Source organism: Rattus norvegicus, chromosome 16 (assembly GCF_036323735.1).
Source record: "Rattus norvegicus strain BN/NHsdMcwi chromosome 16, GRCr8, whole genome shotgun sequence".
NCBI lineage: Eukaryota > Metazoa > Chordata > Mammalia > Rodentia > Muridae > Rattus > Rattus norvegicus.
Genome location: NC_086034.1, coordinates 65496030 through 65516288, shown reverse-complemented (window position 1 = coordinate 65516288; position 20259 = coordinate 65496030). Strand labels below are relative to the sequence as shown.

At 41.2% G+C, this 20259-nt stretch overlaps 1 protein-coding gene across 6 annotated transcripts in view; it reads right to left on the bottom strand.

Annotated features, from left to right (window-relative positions):
- Wrn (WRN RecQ like helicase) overlaps window positions 1-20259 on the bottom strand; it is a 136400-nt gene that overhangs the window by 86663 nt on the left and 29478 nt on the right. For 5 of the 6 annotated variants that reach the window (XR_005494933.2, XR_005494935.2, NM_001427071.1 and 2 more), the window contains exons 4-8: window positions 10348-10493; window positions 9778-9926; window positions 8973-9122; window positions 7597-7666; window positions 2818-2932 (exon numbers count right to left, since the gene is read on the bottom strand). Coding sequence is in view for 4 of the 6 variants with exons in the window: in NM_001427071.1 (NP_001414000.1) it covers window positions 2818-2932; window positions 7597-7666; window positions 8973-9122; window positions 9778-9926; window positions 10348-10493 (630 nt within the window). In the remaining 2 variants the exon portion in view is untranslated. Of the gene's footprint in view, window positions 1-2817; window positions 2933-7596; window positions 7667-8972; window positions 9123-9777; window positions 9927-10347; window positions 10494-20259 lie in introns of those variants that run through there. The other variant, XM_063275240.1, reaches the window with a different exon arrangement.

The following is a 20259-nucleotide window of genomic DNA, read 5'->3' as shown; positions in this document are numbered from 1 at the left end:
AGGTATGTACCATGGTACCTGGCAATTTTGAAAATTTTGCTATATATACAGTATATGATTATATTCATATACATACACTGCTTATACATAACAACTGTGTGTAAATAATGTGGTAGGAGCAGTTATGATTCAATTTAATTGTGAAATAAATGTGTTGCTATAGCAATAGTGACCATGTTATAATGTCTTATTTATCATACACTCACATCAGAGTAAGGCATAACCACTTACTCTAACACTAAAGGCTGGCCTGTGAGGATATACATGGTAGCATGCCCATTTCCTTCCTTAAGATTCCTATCATGATCATTAGTTAGCACCCAGCAGAATGTTATGTTCACTGCAGCAATGCCACAGCACACTGCATGTAAAGTCAATGACTAAACAATACTAAATAACATCAATCCTATCAGGGTCCTCTGAAACAAAAACAACTGTTCCCTTCTAAATAAACCTCAAACTTTTTTGTTGTGAGTTCTTGATGCTAATAAAGCCTACTTAGCTTGCTGTTATAAAGTAAAGCATTAGGTATATGTAATGTATACCAAGCAGGTATTCTGTAAAAATCAGAAATCTGTGTTTAAGAAAAGAACATAAAAGTGATTGAAATTGGTACCAGGAGTGGGGTATTACTTGACAGACGTGAACATGCTGTTTTGGGAAGGACTTTGGAACTTTGGACTAGAAAAGCCATTGAGTCTTCAAAGCTTGATGAGCTATTCAGTGCAGCTTGGAAGATAAAAATGTTGAGAGTAATGCAGACAATGGAGTTCTGGCTTGTAAAGCTTTAGAAGGAAGGATGAGAGTCCCTCAAAGACTCTATAGGGCTATTTGCTATTTTGAGTTGAGAATCTAGTGGTTCTGGTCAGCGGGAGCTGAAAAAGCAGCTGTGGTTACCATGGGACTAGAACCAATGAAATAAAACTCTGAATCACTGGGCCAATTGATGCCTGCCATCTGGAGCTGAGAAATTAGTGGTAATTCAGAAAAGACCAGCGTCATTGATGGGAAATCTAAGAAACATTGCCTCTGAGTCAGCATACAAAAACTGTATTCCAGAGGTGGCCAAGGTGTATTCCAAGGCTGTATTTCACTCTGGGAGCATAACTTGAGTAGTAGACAAGTCACACATACGGGACTGGTTTTAAGACATGAAGGGATCATGAACAGCAGCTGAGGCTTGGCACTGTGAGAGTCCAGGAAAGGTCTCCGGTGAAGGTGCAGCTTCAGCAGCAGTTAAAGGCCCAGGATTAAAGAGCTCATGGAGAAAAGTTGAGGCTTGGCACAATGAAGAGAACCCAGAAGACAAAAATGGGTGAAAGTGCAAACCAGTTGCAGGAGAAAATTCCAGCATTTCGGAGATGTATCATTAGATGACCATCAAGAACAGCAGCAACAGGAGGGACCCAGCCAGAGCCTGGAAGACAAGCTCTGTGTCCTCTAGACAGTGGGGTGGGAGAAGTGAGCCAAGCCCACTGGAGGAACCCAGAAGATCAAGAGTGGATCCCAGACTGGACATCGCACTATTCACACTGGATCCCAGACTGGACATCGCACTATTCACACTGGATCCCAGACTGGGCATCGCACTATTCACACTGGATCTCAGACTGGGCATCGCACTGTTCACACTGGATCCTAGACTGGGCATCACACTGTTCACACTGGATCCCAGACTGGGCATCACACTGTTCACACTGGATCCCAGACTGGGCATTGCACTGTTCACACTGGATCCCAGACTGGACATCGCACTGTTCACACTGGATCCCAGACTGGGCACCGCACTGTTCACACTGGATCCCAGACTGGACATCGCACTATTCACACTGGATCCCAGACTGGGCATCGCACTGTTCACACTGGATCCCAGACTGGACATCGCACTATTCACACTGGATCCCAGACTGGGCATCGCACTGTTCACACTGGATCCCAGACTGGGCACCGCACTGTTCACACTGGATCCCAGAATGGGCATTGCACTGTTCACACTGGATCCCAGACTGGAAATCACACTGTTCACACTGGATCCCAGACTGGGCACCGCACTATTCACATTGGATCCCAGACTGGGCACCGCACTATTCACACTGGATCCCAGACTGGGCATCGCGCTATTCACACTGGATCCCAGACTGAACATTGCACTATTCACACTGCTGTGAGTTTGGTTTTGCTTTAAGATGGTGACTGCACTGGTCCTTCCCTCTTAAAAGTTAGAAAGTATTTTTTTTAATTTTACAGGAGCTAATAGTTGAGAGACTTTAAATCTAGAGAGAGAGAGAGAGAGAGAGAGAGAGAGAGAGAGAGAGAGAGAGAGAGATTGCTTTGGGAGTTTTATAGACACTTTGAATTTTAAGATATTATGGGATTTTAAGTTGTAAAATTCTGTATATGTGACAGCTTTATTAATGTATAATATAGGAGATGAACAAGAAAAGAAAGGTTCTGGTTAAAGGATGGTATGTTTGTATAACAAGGTAACAAGGAGTCAGTTGTGCTGGCTACTTTTATGTTAATTTGATACAAGTTACAATCATCTGAGAAGAAGAAAGCTTGATTTAGAAAATGCCTTCCTAAGACTGGGTGTCAGCAAGCCTGTGGAGCATTTTCTTAGTTAGTGACTAAAGAGGGAGGGCTCAGACCACTGTGGGCGGTGCCATCCTTGGGCTGGCTGGTAGTCTTGGGTTCTTTAAAACGCTCTCAATCAACCTACCACAAATCTCCTCCAAACACACACACACACACACACACACACACACACACACACACACACACAAATAAAAACATATTTTTAAAAGCACAATATTTAACCTCTGTAGAGTTTCCAAATTTCTGCAAGTGACAGGAAAATGATTGGCAAGGTCCCTCATTTCTTCAGAGATTGAATTCAACTGTTTCTTCATCTCCATAGGTAGGCTTTCCTCTGCTAAATAAAAGAAAGAAAGAAATCTATATTAATATTCAAATTAGAACACCGTGATTTTATTTAACCACATCATATATAGTATTAGGATCCAGATTTTCATCTACTCTCTTCTTAAATCTCTAAACCACTTTCCTCTCAACTTCCTTGTCATAATGTCCTTCTCAAATTTTTGCTATTTGAAATTTAGAGTAAATTCCAAATTTATACATTATACAATCCAAATATTACTGACCTAGACAAGAGAACAAACATGAGACTCTAAATTCACAGACACTGTTTCTGACTCAGAGATCAGTAAGTGCCAATCCACGTGAGCTCAAACTTAACACTATTTGGAAATCTTGCCCAAGGATAACTCTTCGTTCCAACGATCTCTTCCTCATCTAACCTGAGCTACTCATTCCCATGATCCGGACTCTTAACCTTAAAGACGCACAATAAAATCTCCACCCTGCCCCAAAACTTCCACTACAAACATTTCCACCATAAATACAGCCATCCCACCATTACTGCCAGCGGGCTTTCCCCAGCTCAGTGAGTTTACACTTCAGAAGGAAACCTGTTGACTCCGCCCTCTCCCGCACCTACTAACACTCTCTAATCGACATCTAAGTGGCTGGACACACTTGGAAAAAAAAATGATGACCAATTTGACTTTAAACTCAAGACACAGATCCCACTTATTTTAAGATGACAATTTTATACTTCTGCTTTGTCTTTTAAGTTCTCAATGCCTGCTGATCGTCCTCAGATGCTCTGTTCCTATTTTCTCCTAACTCCGACTCAGCTTTTCCCCCTCAGCATCAGGGCTTCCTCTGGGAAGACTACCACATTATCAACACTAATTGTTAATCCAAGATCCGCGCATCATTCAAATCCTCGGAGGTTTAAGGGGATGATGACTCCTTCCTATTTAAAACATTTCCTTTGCCCCCTCCTCATTCACTGATGCCCTGTCTCCGCCCTCTTGCCATTCTGGCTTTCAAATGCCAGTGTGAGCTTGAAGCTGAGGCCGCCTCTGTTCTTCCATTCATTCACTCCCAATTTTATCTGATCCAGTCTGACCACAGACGGGACAATCTACATCTCTAACACCGACTTCCGCTGTGAGCTCTGGAATCCCATTTCCCATAGTGCTGTGGTGGTTGAGTGAGAAATATTTCCCACAGACTCGGGCATTTGAACACTGGATGCCCAGTTAGTGGCTCCGTTTGGAGAGGTTTAGGCAGTGCGACCTTCCCGAGGAAGCATGCCACTGGGGATGGCTTTGAGAATACACAGCTTCACCCTACTTCCTGTTTGCTCGCTCGGCTTTGAGATGTGAGCTAACAGTTTCCTGCTCCCACAGCCACGCCAGCAGCTTTCTGCCATGCTCTCACAGCGTCACTGAAGACTGATCCCTCTGAAACAGTGAGCCAAAAGAAACTCCTTTCCTTAAAGACCTCTTTGGTCACAGTGTTTTATCACAGTAACAGGAAAACAGGAATAATTAATACAGAGATGTTCGTGGATATAAAAAGCCACCTACAGTTTTTCAGTCCATGCTGCAATTTGAACTTCTCCCACCAAAACATATTCTTCATATCACCTTGTACTCTGACCCTGCCAGTCATTAGGTGATTCAACTAAAATACCTTGGTTATCCTAGCAGAGTCTTTCCCCCACCCTTTATAAAGAATTCACCTAGAATCCATCACAGTATATACCTTCAGAATACCTACTGCATTTACGTTTCTCACTATCTCTACTAGCCTAATACAATTATCTTCTATTTCTGGAGAATGAAACTAGCCTCCTGACTCTCTAACTTGCTGGCTGTTATAGATGTGAGAAGCTCATTTTAAGACAAAATCTGGATCACTTTATTCTACAGCCCCACACCCGCTAAACTAAGGGTTTCATACTGGCCATCACTGTAGTGGTGGTTGTTAGTTTTGAGGATTAAAACATCAAGTCTGATGTGGAACAGATCATGTCCTAACTGACTGGCCTGAAGCCTCTTTCCAGCCTTGGTTCCTACAACTCTTCCTCATACTCATTTCTCTTTGGTTATATTAACTGCCTCTTACACGAGGAAAGCAGTTACCTCAGGGGTAACTGCTTTCTTGGCTCGAAGCATTTGCAGCAGTTCCTTCCGACAGCCAGATAGCTTATTCCCTTGCTTGTCAAATGAAATCAATACATATGAAAACTAATATATAATAAACACTAGACAAACCTGTGTTTTATGAGCACTCCCTTTCTAAATCGAGTTTCTAAAAATCGAGTTTCTAAAAATCGAGTTTCTATACACTTAAAATCATATTCCTTACATCGTCATTATTTGGAGTAATATGATTAATTTGATTGATATAATTTTATTATGGTTTCTACCCACCTCATCACACTACTCGATTCTTGCTGTGCCTATAATATTTTTATACTACCAAAGCCTCTGGACACTGTTTGTTCTAAAAGCACACCTTCAGTTTGCAACACTCTTTTGCACCCAGAACACCAAGTATAGCACAGAACAATGGCTCTTTCACAGGAGTCACATATCAGATATTTATATTACAACTCATAATAGTGGCAAAATTACAGCCATGAAGTAGCAATGGAAATGTTATGGTTGGTGTCACCACAACATGAGGAACATCATTAAAGGGTCACAGCATTAGGGAGGTTGGGACACACTGGTGTAGAAGGTTACAAATGATAGTGGCTATTGTGCTAAATCTAATGATTACCTGCAGGCCTACACTTCGCGAAAATCTCAGCAGAATTCAAAACAGTTGATAACATCCTCCTTCAAACCCAAGCTTCCCTTGGCTTTCTGCACACTGGTACTCGAGTTGTACAGTACTTTCTCATTTCCCTCCACACCCAGGGCGACTCCTGCAGCGTCCCCTTCTCCACACAAGGACTACACACCAGGAGTTTCCTAGGACTCTCAGTCCTAGCATTTCATCTCACACTGTCTTCTGAGACACAGCCTACATATCTAGGTGTCCACAGGCCATAACCCTCTTGCTATCTGAGATGTTTCTCTCCTCTCATGTCTAAAAACAAGTATAAGACATCACTTCTAGCTGGGTAGTGGTGGTGCACACCTTTAATTCCAGCACTCGGGAGGCAGAGGCAAGCAGATCTCTGAGTTCGAGGCCAGCCTGGTCTATACAATGAGGCCTAGGACAGCCTCATTGTAGGCTACACAGAAAAATCCAGCCTTGGGAAAAAAATCACCCCTAAAACCTGCTCTTCTTTACCCTGGGTTTTAATCCATCATGCAGTCAAAACCCAGGAGGATCCTTGACACGTGACTGTCCTTACATCAGATTCTGTTGCCTCTACTTCTCCATTAAATGGAGGACAAAGCTACCCCTGACACAAGTAACCAATTCAAGTTACCTTTTCTTCTTTCTTGGCTTACGGACATAACTCCCAAAAAGCTTTCCCACCATTTTTTTGTGATCCTAAAATCCTACAATTTTCTTTCTCTGTGGCTCACTCTGTGTGTGTGTGTGTGTGTGTGTGTGTGTGTCTATTCTACAGCTTGTTTTGTTAGTTTCTTTTGAGCACAGTGCATTGCCCTTCCACATTTAGAGCCGTCAATAATAGCTTCAGTTTGTTCTCTGGAAGGCTATGTGTAAGCTCTGCCGCGTAGGCTGCCCTCTTTCATTTTTCTGCTTCTCCTCCCCTCCACTGTCACAGTCCACAGTTTACTGCACTGCACAACTTACCGAGAGCTTCCCTGTGTACCCGTCTCTCCTTTTTGCCTTTGGCTCTGGCTAGCAAATGCCTGCTCCTATTTCGGGCTTCATCTCAAGCATTAGTTCTTCCAGGAAATATTTTCAATGAAATATACTAATGGTTATGTAAATCATGTTATCACCAAAAAGCTTCCTGATTTCAAAGCCTTTCAGATCGTGTAGTAGGACTGATCAATCTATTTAACAATTCTCTCTGGCCATCAAGGGAAGCTTTGAGCATCTGTCCCTTTAGTGGTCACAATTAATCCATGAAATTATATTTATCTATCATCCACATCACAAGCATGCGGAAAGAGACGTATTACAGGTCAGATGGCTACGGTCCCACTGGTCTCTTCAGCACCAAAGCTAATGTGTATCCGCCTACTGGTCTCTTCAGCACCAAAGCTGATGTGTATCCGCCTACTGGTCTCTTCAGCACCAAAGCTAATGTGTATCCGCCTACTGGCTACTCCTTCTGCAATCACTACACAATCATAGCATCTGACAAGGGCAAGGTTGAGTGGAGGAAACAGCGACCTTACGCAGAAAAACGGGACACTGCAGAGTGCTGGATACACATTAAAGGTCGGGGTGAGGCCATCTTAAACATTTGTAGAAAAGAATGTGTATGTTCCAGCCAAGAGGAAGCTGGCTGCTCACCGATGTTATCAAGGACAATAACAAGGCCACTTCATGCATCTGAAGGGCAGCGAGACTACAAAACGAGCTGTGGAAGCCCTGCCTTCCCACGAGGGAAATATCTACAACGCCAATCCCAATCCTGAGGAATTTCACCTCTATGGCAACACTGCTCAGACATTTAGGAAGTACCACGATACTTTGCAAAGATCCACAATACTTTGACATTTTGAAACGAGTCTCACAAATGGCAGTTTCACATTTCACCTTTTATTTTAGGCCATAACATACCTTTATTTAGAGCAAACACTTGCACGGCATCACCCAAATTTTCTAATTTTTGATAGATGATGAGACCAGCCTATAAAAAGACAGAAGAAAATCAAAGTGCACTTTAAAGATGACCAAAATAAATTTATATGCCAACTCTCTAGCAAAATCTACAAAAATGATTTCCAAAACACCCAAAATGAAGTGAAACTATGTCATTATACAAAGACCCAGGTCTTTGTGTAAGCACTATTACAATTGGAAAACAAAATCTGCCTTGGCTGTAAAATACAGCTTTAAACTTTCACTTATGAATTTTCAGAATTGTAAGTAGGTATCCAAGTGACACAATCTGTAAACAAAATCTAATAACTACCATCTAGTAAGAATCATCTGTTTTGATGAAGGATCCTATCCAATTCTTTAGATTTCATTAAATCAACTGAGAATGTTGGTCAGTGTAGGAACAACGGTGCAAGCTGGGTATTTTTTAACAGAATCAATCAAGTCACACAAACTATCAAGACTATGGACACGGCAGCCTGTATTCTCCATACTAAGGAGACAGGGGCAAGAGGATCAGGACATCAAAGCCAGCCTCAGCTACATGAACGGTTCAAGACCAGAATAAGCGGCAAGAAAGTGAGCAAGGAAGAAAAGAAAGCCAAAGGAACTGTGGCAAGTCTCAACTCAGCTAGCTGTTTTCCTGGCAAAAAGTATCTGTTGCTTTTTCTTTGTTTTTCTGGTTCAAATTAGAGTACCTATCTCTTAAAAATAAATATAAGATGAAAAAATAAATAAATAATATTTATATTTTTATATGATCAATAAGTATGATCTAGGGCAAAGAAATTTACAAAAGATCTATTTCTTCTGTTAAAGCATACATAGACAAAAGTACTGTATATAAAGACAAGCCTAGATGCCAGTATGTATAGGTTATAAATATGAAAATACATCTAAGAACAGCAACTATACTTGGAGGCAATTTATCTAAATTTCCACATTTTAAATATAAATGTAGGGCATAGGCTGGTTTAAATAGAGAAAGCCTATGACTTTTCTGACTCTGAGTTGCTTATATACAAAATACGTCATCAGACCATTTGTGCCTGTTAAGCTTAAGCCTTTCGTGCTTTTAGAAAGTCACATTCTTTTACAGGAATTGGACGTCACTCTAACTTCATGATGGTGAAAATAACTACTGCTAAACAACCTGTTCATTGGTTCGTTCTAATTAACATGGAGAGTTTCACTTGATGTATCCCCAAGCAATCTTTAATGACAAACTGAAATAAAATATTTTGGCTAAGGACCCAACCCCAGTAAGTTTTTACTAAAGTGATTTGGTACCAGAAATGAAAATGATGTCATACTGAAGGTCTTCAAATACATACGTAAGCATCAGTGGCTGCATACAGTTTCTGGTCCTCAGAGAGGGGGAAATCACTCCAATTGCTACAGCGGATGGACTTGTCTTTCAAAAGCTGTTTTCCTAAGACGTGTTTAACCAGACCATTGAGGCTCCAGGTCTCCGCGCACTTGAGCTGGAAGGAGTGAAAGGGGAACAGAGCAAACACTCGCCATCATTGTCAGATGTCCCCAGGGGCCACCAAGGAAACAAGCTTCCCATCACGGAGACCTCATTCCTAGTCGGCAGTAGGAACTTAACTCCAAGGTTCCATAATGTGGGCATCACGATACTTAAACTTTAAAGGTATGTTCCTAGAAAGCAGCTGGATAGGTTAGAAAGTTTTGAACTTCACAGCCAAATGAACGCTTGGCTAAATATAAGAATGGAATTATTTCATTAATGACAAAATGGAAACCTAGGTGGGATGTTAAAGCCAAAAGACACTCAGTGCTCTACCAAGAGCTGCCCTGTGGTCCTCTTTTCAGAAGACAGGCTATTGGAATAAACCCCTAGGAATACAATAAACTTTCAAATGTGCAATACACGAATAAGAAGGTTGGCAGGAAAGACGGAAGGGTGCTGGTTCAGGCGACTGGACAATGAGACAGCAATTCACAACTGGAGGGTTTTTATTATCTTACTTTGAACATCTGTATTGGCACCAAAATCAACACATAGCTTCCATTACTTTATAAAAGAAAGAGAAACTAACATTTAGATGAAAAGATGCACATTCCGTGGAACACAGGTTAGCGTATTTATTAAAATAATGTCTATTTTACTTTTACCTTTCTGTTGGCGACGTCTGTCAACTCCACAAAACTCTCCAACTTGACATCAAAGTCACGCAGAAGTTTCCACTGGTCCCCTTCAATGCCCACGCCTGCCTTCCTAATCGATTTGTTTTCTAGTAACATTTTTAACCCCTGGGGGAAAACTGAAACATTTCATTATTATTTCCGTAACACTGTCAAATGTAATGGATTCACTATTTTTGTGCGTCCTGGACAAGTGTTTAACTGTTTCTGTTAAGCTTAAATTTAGAATCCCATTCACCTCTCTTTCCTTAGCCAACGCATAGTCCACAGTGAAAATTGACTAGGAAAAAATGAGTTTGAGTGCCACCTCTAGGAACAGTGACAGTGTATTATTCCTAGACATTTACACCTCTAAACTTCAGTTCTCTATTCTCTAACACAAAAAGGATAGTAAAAAAAAAAAAAAACAAGTAAAAATATAAATACTTAAATAAATATAAGATCATGAAAGAAGGCCTGTTAATAAAAGAACCTAATTTTACAACATGAGAGTTGATGTTATTATTGATGGCCATATGAAAGTACAGCTGAGATACCAACCTGACATAGAAGAAATGTGAAACAAGTAACACTTGCTCTCAGACACGCACAGCTGGATCACTGCAACTCTGCTTCGTTTCCCTTGCTTGTATATGGGTGGCCATTCCATGTCAAATCCTACCACATCTCCGTCAGACAGATGCATGCTACCAAAGGAAAAATGGTGCGCATTAACTGCATGAACCTTTTATTTTTCCTTTTCCATCACTAATGACATTGTCACAAATGAAAGGACAAACCTGGGGAGCATATCTGTGACACATACAGCATGTAGTTAGCAAGCAGCCAGAAAATATTAAAAGGTGATTTTTTTTTCTTTTAAGTAATTAAGAGGGCTGGAGAGATGGCTCAGTGGTTAAGAACACTGGCTGCTTTTCCAGAGGTCTTGAGTTCAATTCCCAGCAACCACATGACAGATCACAAATGTCTGCAACTCCAGTTCCAGGGAATCTGACACCCTCAAACACTATTGCACATAAAATCAAAATCAAAATAAATAAATAATTTTAAAGTCATTAAGAGGACTTCTGCCTTAGTCACTGTTGTATTGCTACAGTAATACTGTGACCATGGCAACTCTTATAAAGGGAGGCATCTGATTGGTGGCTGGCTTACAGTTCAGAGTTTAGCCCACTATCATCATAGGTGTAAAGCATGGCCCTGGAGTAGTAGCTAAGGAGCTATATCCTGAGCAGCAGGTAGAGAGAACAAGAGGTCTGTTTTTGTTCAAAAGGTCTGTTCAAAAGCAAAGGCTTTTGAAACCTCAAAGCCCACTCCATATGACACACTTCCTCCAACAAGGCCATTCTTCCTAATTCTTCTAATCTAGTGGTTCTCAACCTTCCTAATGACTCCCGACCATAAAATTATTTCGTTGGTACTTCCTAACTGTAATTCTGTTACTGTTATGACTCATGATGTAAATATTTGATATGCAGGATATCTGTGAAAGGGTTGCTTAATGTCCAAAGACATTGAGACTCTCGAGTTGAGAACCATTATTCTAATCCTATCAAAGAGTTCCACTCCCAGATGACTAACTATTCAATATGAGCCTTTGAGTTCCACTCCTACTCAAACTCTAAGAGGTGAGATGGCTCAGTCGATTAATGACTTAGTTTGCCATCTACTGCTGTGATAAACACCATGTCCAAGGGCAACTTGGGAAGAATGGTTTGTTTAAGCTCACATGTCACTGACCGTCATGGAGGGAAGTCAGGGCAGGAACTCAGGGCAGGTACCTAGAAGCAGAAACTGAAGCAGAGGCCATGGAGAAACACTGCAAACTGGCTTGCTCAGTTTGCTTTTTTATACAAGGCAGTACCAACTCCCAAGGGATGATGACACTGCCCAAAGTGAGCTGGTCCCTCCCACATCGATCGTCAATCAAAAAATGTATTCCCATGCTTGCCTATAGACCATTCTAATGGAGCATTTTCCTCAGATGACTCTAGCCCATGTCAAATGGGCAAGAAAAACTAACCAACAAAACAAAGAAAAGAGTGCTTACTGCAACCCTGCTCCCTTTTGCAGGGAAGAGGGACTGGAAATAAACTAAATTATCATAAAATAAAAGAATAAACAAACTGTAGGATGCCCAAAACAGAAACAGTAGCATATAAAAGATGAATGGAACTACATATATCAAAAAGAAAATTTCTCAAAACTTGACGGAGTGAAAAAGACAAGTTGCAGGAAACCCATATCGTTTTTAAATTGGCAAATAACACAATACAGAGGAATACTAAATTCTAAATTCATGACATGTTATTTTAAAATACCACGGGGGCTGGAAGAAAGTAAATTTAAAAGGGTATAAGTGAGCTTTTATTTTCTGTTTACCTTTATTTTTGGACACATAATAGAAGGAAAGAACCTACTTCTGGAAGCTGTCCTCTGTCCTACACACACATACTAAATAATAAAGATTTGATATAATTAGATAAGAAGATACGGCTGCTTTGTTTACTATTGTTTCCCTACCTAGTTCATAATTTTTGATTAAAAATGTATTACGAACATAAAAGAATATCAACTAGTACCTCAGGCTAAGATGAAATTTACAGGAAGTACTTATTCCTCCACTAAAAATAAACAAGAAATTGTACAAACATATCCAAATTTACTGTTCTCGGAACAAGGTGACAGTCTTACAGTTGTCCCTGGTGCTCCTAGAATGCCTTACAGACAACAGAGACAGGACAGCCCTGAGGTGGGGAACAGAAAGCTGGACGCTGCAGGGCAGTCACGAGCCCACAGTGACTCTGGGAATCCGGAGAGGCCAGGAAAGGTTAGGGTCACTGTTAACTGTACAGTTCTCAGGCACCACACAGACAGAGGTAAGAGACTGTAAGTTCTCAAGTCACAGCAGGCGTTCTTGCTGAACTCCAGGAATAATCAGCAGCCTCCATTAGGATCACACCTGATAGAACTAAACTACCTTCGAAGGAAAAGCAATTACAGACCTAATCATGTCTAAAAGCAAGCCTCCAAATACAGAACCTGTCTCCAGGTAAGCCATCTGACAAGAACTCTTTTCTTAGAAAGTGAACTACAATATAAATATCAAGGTAAAATCGCACACCGCCAGACGAAAAAACTCAACAGCCCACACACGAATCAAGCATAAACATAGTCAGTGGGTGGGATGGGGAATCACTCAATGGGGGTGGGGAGGAAGGAGCTGAAATAACACTGAAGCATGTATTTCGCTCACAGCTGGGCCTGGTGGCACAAGTCTGAGATCTTGGCACTTGGAGGTGTAAGCATAAGGATCAGGGACTAAGATCACCCTCAGCCACACGGTAAATTCAAGGCCAGCCTAGGTTACTAAGACCCTGCTCAAAACAGTACAGAAACAAACAGAAAGATATTATAAATGACAAATACTCAGGAATTTAAAAGAAAGCATATACACAATGAGTAGTAAATTGGAAGGGTTTTTATGCTCAGAGCTCGGGGTCTTGCCCAGCCATCATCGGAGAGAAGCTGCCTCCTGCAGGCGATGGGAACAAACAGAGACCCATGACTGGACAGTGTACAGAGAGTGAGAGGCCTTGGAACCCTCTGTTCTGAATAGGACGCCTCTATCACAGCCCTCCCCCCATGACTCAGGGAAATCTGCAAAAGAGTAGGCGAGAGGTTGTAAGAGCCAGTGTGGGTGGAAGATATCCAGGCAATAAGACCTTCTAGACACAGCAGGGCTGTTGAAGCATGCACAGGGTCTACACAGGTCTAAACCAGATAAAGTCGCAGCGCTCATCCGACCCCTAGCCCCGAAGTTATCTCCGATTTATAACCACTCGCAAGGGAAAACCCAGTGTCTCCAACAGTCTCACTGGGTATAGAAACCACACCCGACAGCAGGCCCTAGGCCCAGAGTAAATGGGCAACACGAAATGAACCTTTTTTTTTTTTTAACCTACCAGGCCTTTATCTTTATATATTCGGGTTTCTGATTTTGTGTACGTATGAGATTCCTGTGTGTACAAGTGTGTGTCTGCATCTGTGTGTTGCCTGTGTTTTTTCTTTGTCTCTTTCTTTTTCTGGTGAGGTGGAGACGATCTGGGATAGTTGGGGGAAGGGAAACCAGAGTCAGAATACGTTGTGTAAACAAGTTATTTTCAGTAACAAAAAAGGAGAGAAAAAGACAATGAAAATTAAAAATCCACAGGGGAGGAAATACAGTAGATCAGACACTACGGAAAAAAAAATAAGTGATTAACTTAAAGACATAGCAAAATAAATACTCAAACTGAAGCATAAAGAAAAAGAGAAAAAAACTTAAAAGGAATAGTATCCAGCAGTCTGATGTATAGACATCAGAGTCCCAGAAAAGCATCGTACTGAAGAGAAAAAAAATTGAAGATAATTTTCAAATTTGACAAAAACTATTAAACTCACAAACTAAAAAAAAAAAAAAACAGTCAATGACTCCCAAGCAGGACCAGCACAGACCTCAGAACAAAGGTATGTCATACCAAACTGTTGAACCCCATGGTGTAAAACTCTTTTTAAACTGCTTTGTTTACTCTTTTTGGTGGCCCCGTGCATGTCGAACTCAGGATCAGCTCTCGGTTCACCGTGAGCCTCTGAGGTTGGAATGGGAAAGGAACTCAGGTCCCCAAGCTTGGTGGCAGATCCCATAGCTACTGAGCCATTTCACTGTCCCTGACGTAAAAATATTGAGAGTTTTGTTTTCTAACTAGGCGTGTATGTGGAGAGGGGTGCATACATGAGCGCAGGTGCCTACAGAGGGCAGAAGAGGGAATCAGACACCCTGGAGCTGGAGTCACAGAACACAGAGGTCTGTGAGGCACCAATAAGGGCACCAGGAACCAGACTGGGGTCCTCTGCAATAGCACTGCCTGCTCTTTTTTTTTTTTTTTTTTTTTTTATATGAGTACACTGTGGCTGTCTTCAGACACACCAGAAGAGGGCATCGGATCCCATTACAGATGGTTGTGAGCCACCATGTGGTTGCTGGGAATCGAACTCAGGACCTCTGGAAGAGCAGTCAGTGCTCTTAACCGCTGAGCCATCTCTCCAGCCCCGCACTTCCTGCTCTTAACGCAGTGCCTGATACGGGAATCTCCAAAGTGACCATAGGAAAATGCAAAGCAAACAGAGGCGCCTTCATAAAATGAACACAGCACTTCCAAATGTTACACAAGTGTTCAGACCACTTAAATGTACCTGCTCAGCTAGTCTTGGCTGTCAACTAAAACACAAGCCCTGGGTTCACCCATGGGATTTTCTCGACTAGGTTATTGGATGTGGGAAGACCATCCTAAATCTAGGTCACACTTTCTGATGGCGGCCCCCCTCAAAGGGCATGGAAGAAGGAAGCTTGTCTTTTTGTCTGCTTGTCCTCACTCTAGCTGCCAAGTTTGTCTACCTTGCTGCTGAGACACTCCTTCACTGGTGTTAGAACCAACTTCTTCAGGACTCCCAGGCAGACTGAAGACTGACTCAGACAGCCAGCCTCCTGGAATGGACAACTACAAGAAGAAAGGATTCTTGGCCTTTGTTGGAGGACAGCCATTGCTGGACAAGAGACCTCAGCCTGTACAGTAACACTAGTAAATCCCCGTTTAATATATATGTGTTCATTCCATCAGTTCTGCTCCTTTAAAAAAAAAAACTGACTGATCTAACACATGTCATATCATAGCAAGACAAAGGTAACATGGTGAGGTCAATATACAACCATGTATATTCTGTGATTTATATTCTGTGAGTCTAATTTTAGTGCAGCAAGATGAAGTCCAGACGCAACCAGTAGCTAGAGTGGAAGTAAAGACAACTACATGCTACTTCTAGATGACATTTACAACCGCCAGGAGGACACTGATAAACAGCTTTATTTACTTCTGCTTAGAAACCCAAATGAAATTAGTTAAAAATCAAAAAAACACATGCAGTCATTTCAGTGATCTGAGTGAATTTACTACTTCTCAGTGGAAGTTGCTTCAGGAGGCTTAGATTGCATACTCCAGGATCCCAATTTCACCAGGTGCTGGGACATGAATATCCAAAATCCCTGTCAAAATGGAATCCTCAATGGAATATTGCTGGGAGGTGGGGCCTAAACACAAGTGTTTAGCTCATTAGGGCTCCACTCCAAAAGCAGTTATCCAGAGAAATATCTCAACCCGTCTTAGCCTCTACAGACAGACACAGTACAAAGGTTCCTTAAAAATGCCAATCCCATTCTCTGGGACTCTATAGCCTCCAAAAACTGTAAGGAATAAATTGATTTATGAATTCACTTCTATGTATCTTTTTATAATTTACTCAGGCTATGGATTTTGTTACAGCGTTAGAAAAAGAAAGACAGGCAAAGCCCTTTTTATGGACCATTTGGAGTAACTATCACTTTTAAAACGGCCTGACAGATGGCTCAGCAGTTGAGAGCACTGGCTGCTCTTCCAGGGAACACAGGACTGATTCCCAGCACCAAAATGGTGACTCATAACTCTAGTTCAAGGGGATCCAAAGCCCTCTCCTGGCCTCTGTGGACACTACACCCATGTGGAACACACACATACATACAGAGGAGGCATCCAAGCACAATTTAAAAAGTTAAAAATAGAGACATGTTGAGACTACAGGACAGACTACCACCTCTGCACACCTGGGCCCACATCCCTGGTCCAAGGGGAAACTGCACAGTGTCTCTGGACACAGGGATAAAAGAACAGACAGCCGCCAGTACCCGCGGTTCTGATCTGTGCCCAGGACCTAACTGAACCGGCCAAACAGCCCCCTGCGCCCAAATCCCATGGGGGAGAGAACTGGACCTTCAGAAGTGTGGATACTCCTGAAAAGTCAGAGGAGACTGCCCTCTGCCCACAGTCCAGACCCAAGAGGGAATCCCATAGTGCCAACTGTACTTGAGGGCTGCAAGGACCTACATGAGCAATCAGGGGCAGGACCCTTTGACCCCTGCCCACACCTAGAGCTGGAAGACAGTCTCCAGGAGCACGGCCACAGCTGAGAGCAGAGCACCTGTTCTCAGGAAAGGCTGAAAGAAAACAGGAAAACAGTTCTACTGAGAGCTGACACAGAGGCCCACAGCAGGGTCAAGTCGCTCCCAGAAACAGCAAGACAAGCAAACACCAGAGACAACCCGATGGCTAGAGGGAAGCAGAGGGAAGCGCAGGAGCCTAATCAACAGAAACCAAGAGGACTTGGCATCATCAGAGCCCAGTTCTCCCACCAAAGAAAATATGGGATTTCCAAACAGATCAGAAAAGCAAGATTTAGATTTAAAATCACATTCCTTGATAATAATGGAGGACTTTAAGAAATACATAAAGAACTCCCTTAGAGAAATGCAGGAAAACACAAGTAAACAAGAAGAAGCCCTTAGAGAGGAAACACAAAAATCACTGAAAGAATTAGAGAAAAGCACAACCAAACAGGGGAAGGAATTGAAAATGGAAATAGAAACAATAAAGAAAGCACAAAGGGAGACAACACTGCTTATAGAAAATTAAAGGAAGAGACAAGGAGCCATAGATACAAGCATCACCAACAGAATACAATGATAGAAGAGAGAATCTCAGGGGCAGAAGACCTCATAGAAAACACTGACACAACTGTCAAAGAAATTGAGAGTTTGAAATTGAAATTGAAAGCTTTTTACACAAAAAGCTCCTAGCCCAAAACAGACAGAAAATCCAGGACACAATGAGAAGATCAAACCTAAGGATAATAGATAGAGAAGAAAGTGAAGACTCCCAACTTAAAGGGCCAGTAAATATATTCAACAAAATTATAGAAGAAAACTTCCCTAATCTAATGAAAGAGATGCCCATAATCATGCAAGAAACCTATAGAACTCCAAATAGATTGGATCAGAAGAGAAATTACTCCCGTCACATAATAGTTAAAACACCAAATGCACAAAACAAAGACAGAATATTAAAAGCAGTAAGGGAAAAAGGTTAAGTGACAGATAAAGGCAGACCTATAAGAATTCTCACCAGAGACTATGAAAGCCAGAAGATCCTGGCCAGATGTTATACAGATGCTAAGAGAACACAAATGCCAGCCCAGGTTACTGTATCCAACAAAACTCTCAATTAACATAGATGGAGAAAACAAGATATTCCATGACAAAACCAAATTTATGCAATGTCTTTCTACAAATCCAACCCTACAAAAAATAATAGATGGAAAATGCCAACACAAGGAGAGAAACTACACCATACAGAAAGCAAGAATATAATTTCTTTGCAATGAAACCAAAAGAGAGACAAACCAACATAATTCCACCTCTAACAACAAAAAGAACAGGAAGCGACTATCACTATGCCTTAATATCTTTCAACATCAATGGATTCAATTTCCCAAAGACATAGACTAACAGAATGGATACATAAACAGGACCCAGCATTTTGCTGCATGCAGGAAACACACCTCAGAGACAAAGACAGACACTACCTAAGAGAAAATGGCTAGAAAGCAACTTTCCAAGCCAATGGCCCAAAGAAACAAGCTGGAGTTGCCATTCTATTATCAAACAAAATTGACTTTCAACCAAAAGTCATCAAAAAAGATAAGGAAGGACACTTCATATTCATCAAAGGAAAATTCCACCAAGATGAAGTCTCAATCCTAAATATCTATGCTCCAAATGCAAGGGCACCTACATTCATAAAAGAAACCTTATTAAAGCTCAAAGCACACACTGTACATCACACAATAATAGTAGGAGATTTCAACACCCCACTTTCATCAATGGACAGATCATGGAAACAGAAATTAAACAGAGACATAGAGAAACTAACAGAAGTTATGAAACAAATGGATTTAACAGATATTGATAGAACATTCCATCCTAAAACAAAAGGATATACATTCTTCTCAGTACCTCATGGAATCTTCTACAAAACTGACCATGTAATCGGTCACAAAACAGCCTCAACAGATACAGAAAGATAGAAATAATCCCATGCATCCTATCAGATCACAACGGACTAAGACTAATAACAACAAGAATGACAGAAAGCCCACATATGTATGGAAGTTGAACAATGCTCTACTCAATGACAACTTGGTCAAGGAAGAAATAAAGAAAGAAATTAAAGACTTCTTAGAATTTAATGAAAATGAAGATACAATATTCCCAAACTTATGGGACATAATGAAAGTGGTACTAAGAGGAAAACTCATAGCGCTGAGTGCCTGCAAAAAGAAACAGGAGAGAGCATATGTCAGCAGTTTGACAGCACAGCTAAAAGCTCTAGAACAAAAAGAAATAAATGAAGCCAAGAGGAGTGGAAGGCAGGAAATAATCAAACTCAGAGTTAAAATCAACCAAGTAGAAATGAAAAGGACTATACAAAGAATCAACAAAACCAGGAACTGGTTCTTTGAGAAAATCAACAAGATAGATAAACCCTTAGCCAGACTAACTAGAGGTCACAGAGAGTGTATCCAAATTAACAAAATCAGAAATGAAAAGGGAGACATAACAACAGAATCTGAAGAAATTAAAAAAAAACATCAGATCCTACTACAAAAGCCTATATTCAACAAAACTGGAAAATCTGGAAGAAATTGACAATTTTCTAGACAAATACCAGGTACCAAAGTTAAATCAGGAGCAAATAAACCATGTAAACAGCCCCATAACTCCTAAAGAAATAGAAGCAGTTATTAAAAGTCTCCCAACCAAAAAGAGCCCAGATCCAGATGGGTTCAGTGCAGGAATCTATCAGACCTTCATAGAAGACCTCATACCAATACTATCCAAACTATTCCACAAAATTGAAACAGAGCACTACCACTTCCTTCTATGAAGCCACAATTTCTCTTATACCAAAACCACACAAAGACTCAACAAAGAAAGAGAACTTCAGATCAATTTCCCTTATGAATATTGACACAAAAATACTCAATAAAATTCTTGCAAACCGAATCCAAGAACACCTCAAAATGATCATCCAGGGTTGGGGATTTGGCTCAGTGGTAGAGCACTTGCCTAGCAAGCGCAAGGCCCTAGGTTCGGTCCCCAGCTCTGGAAAGAAAAAAAAAGAAAAGAAAAGAAAAAAAAAAACAAAACGATCATCCATCAGGATCAAGTAGGCTTCATCCCAGGGATGCAGGGATGGTTTAATATATGAAAATCCATCAATGCAATCTACTATATAAACAAACTCAAAGATAAGAAACACATGGTCATTTCATTAGATGCTGAGAAAGCATTTGACAAAATTCAATACCCCTTCATGATAAAAGTCCTGGAAAGATCAGGAATTCAAAGCCCATATCTAAGCATAGTGAAAGCAATACACAGCAAAGGTCAAACTAAATGGAGAGAAACTTGAAGCAATCCCACTAAAATCAGGGACTAGACAAGGCTGCCACAGTCTCTCCCTACTTATTCAATATAGTTCTTGA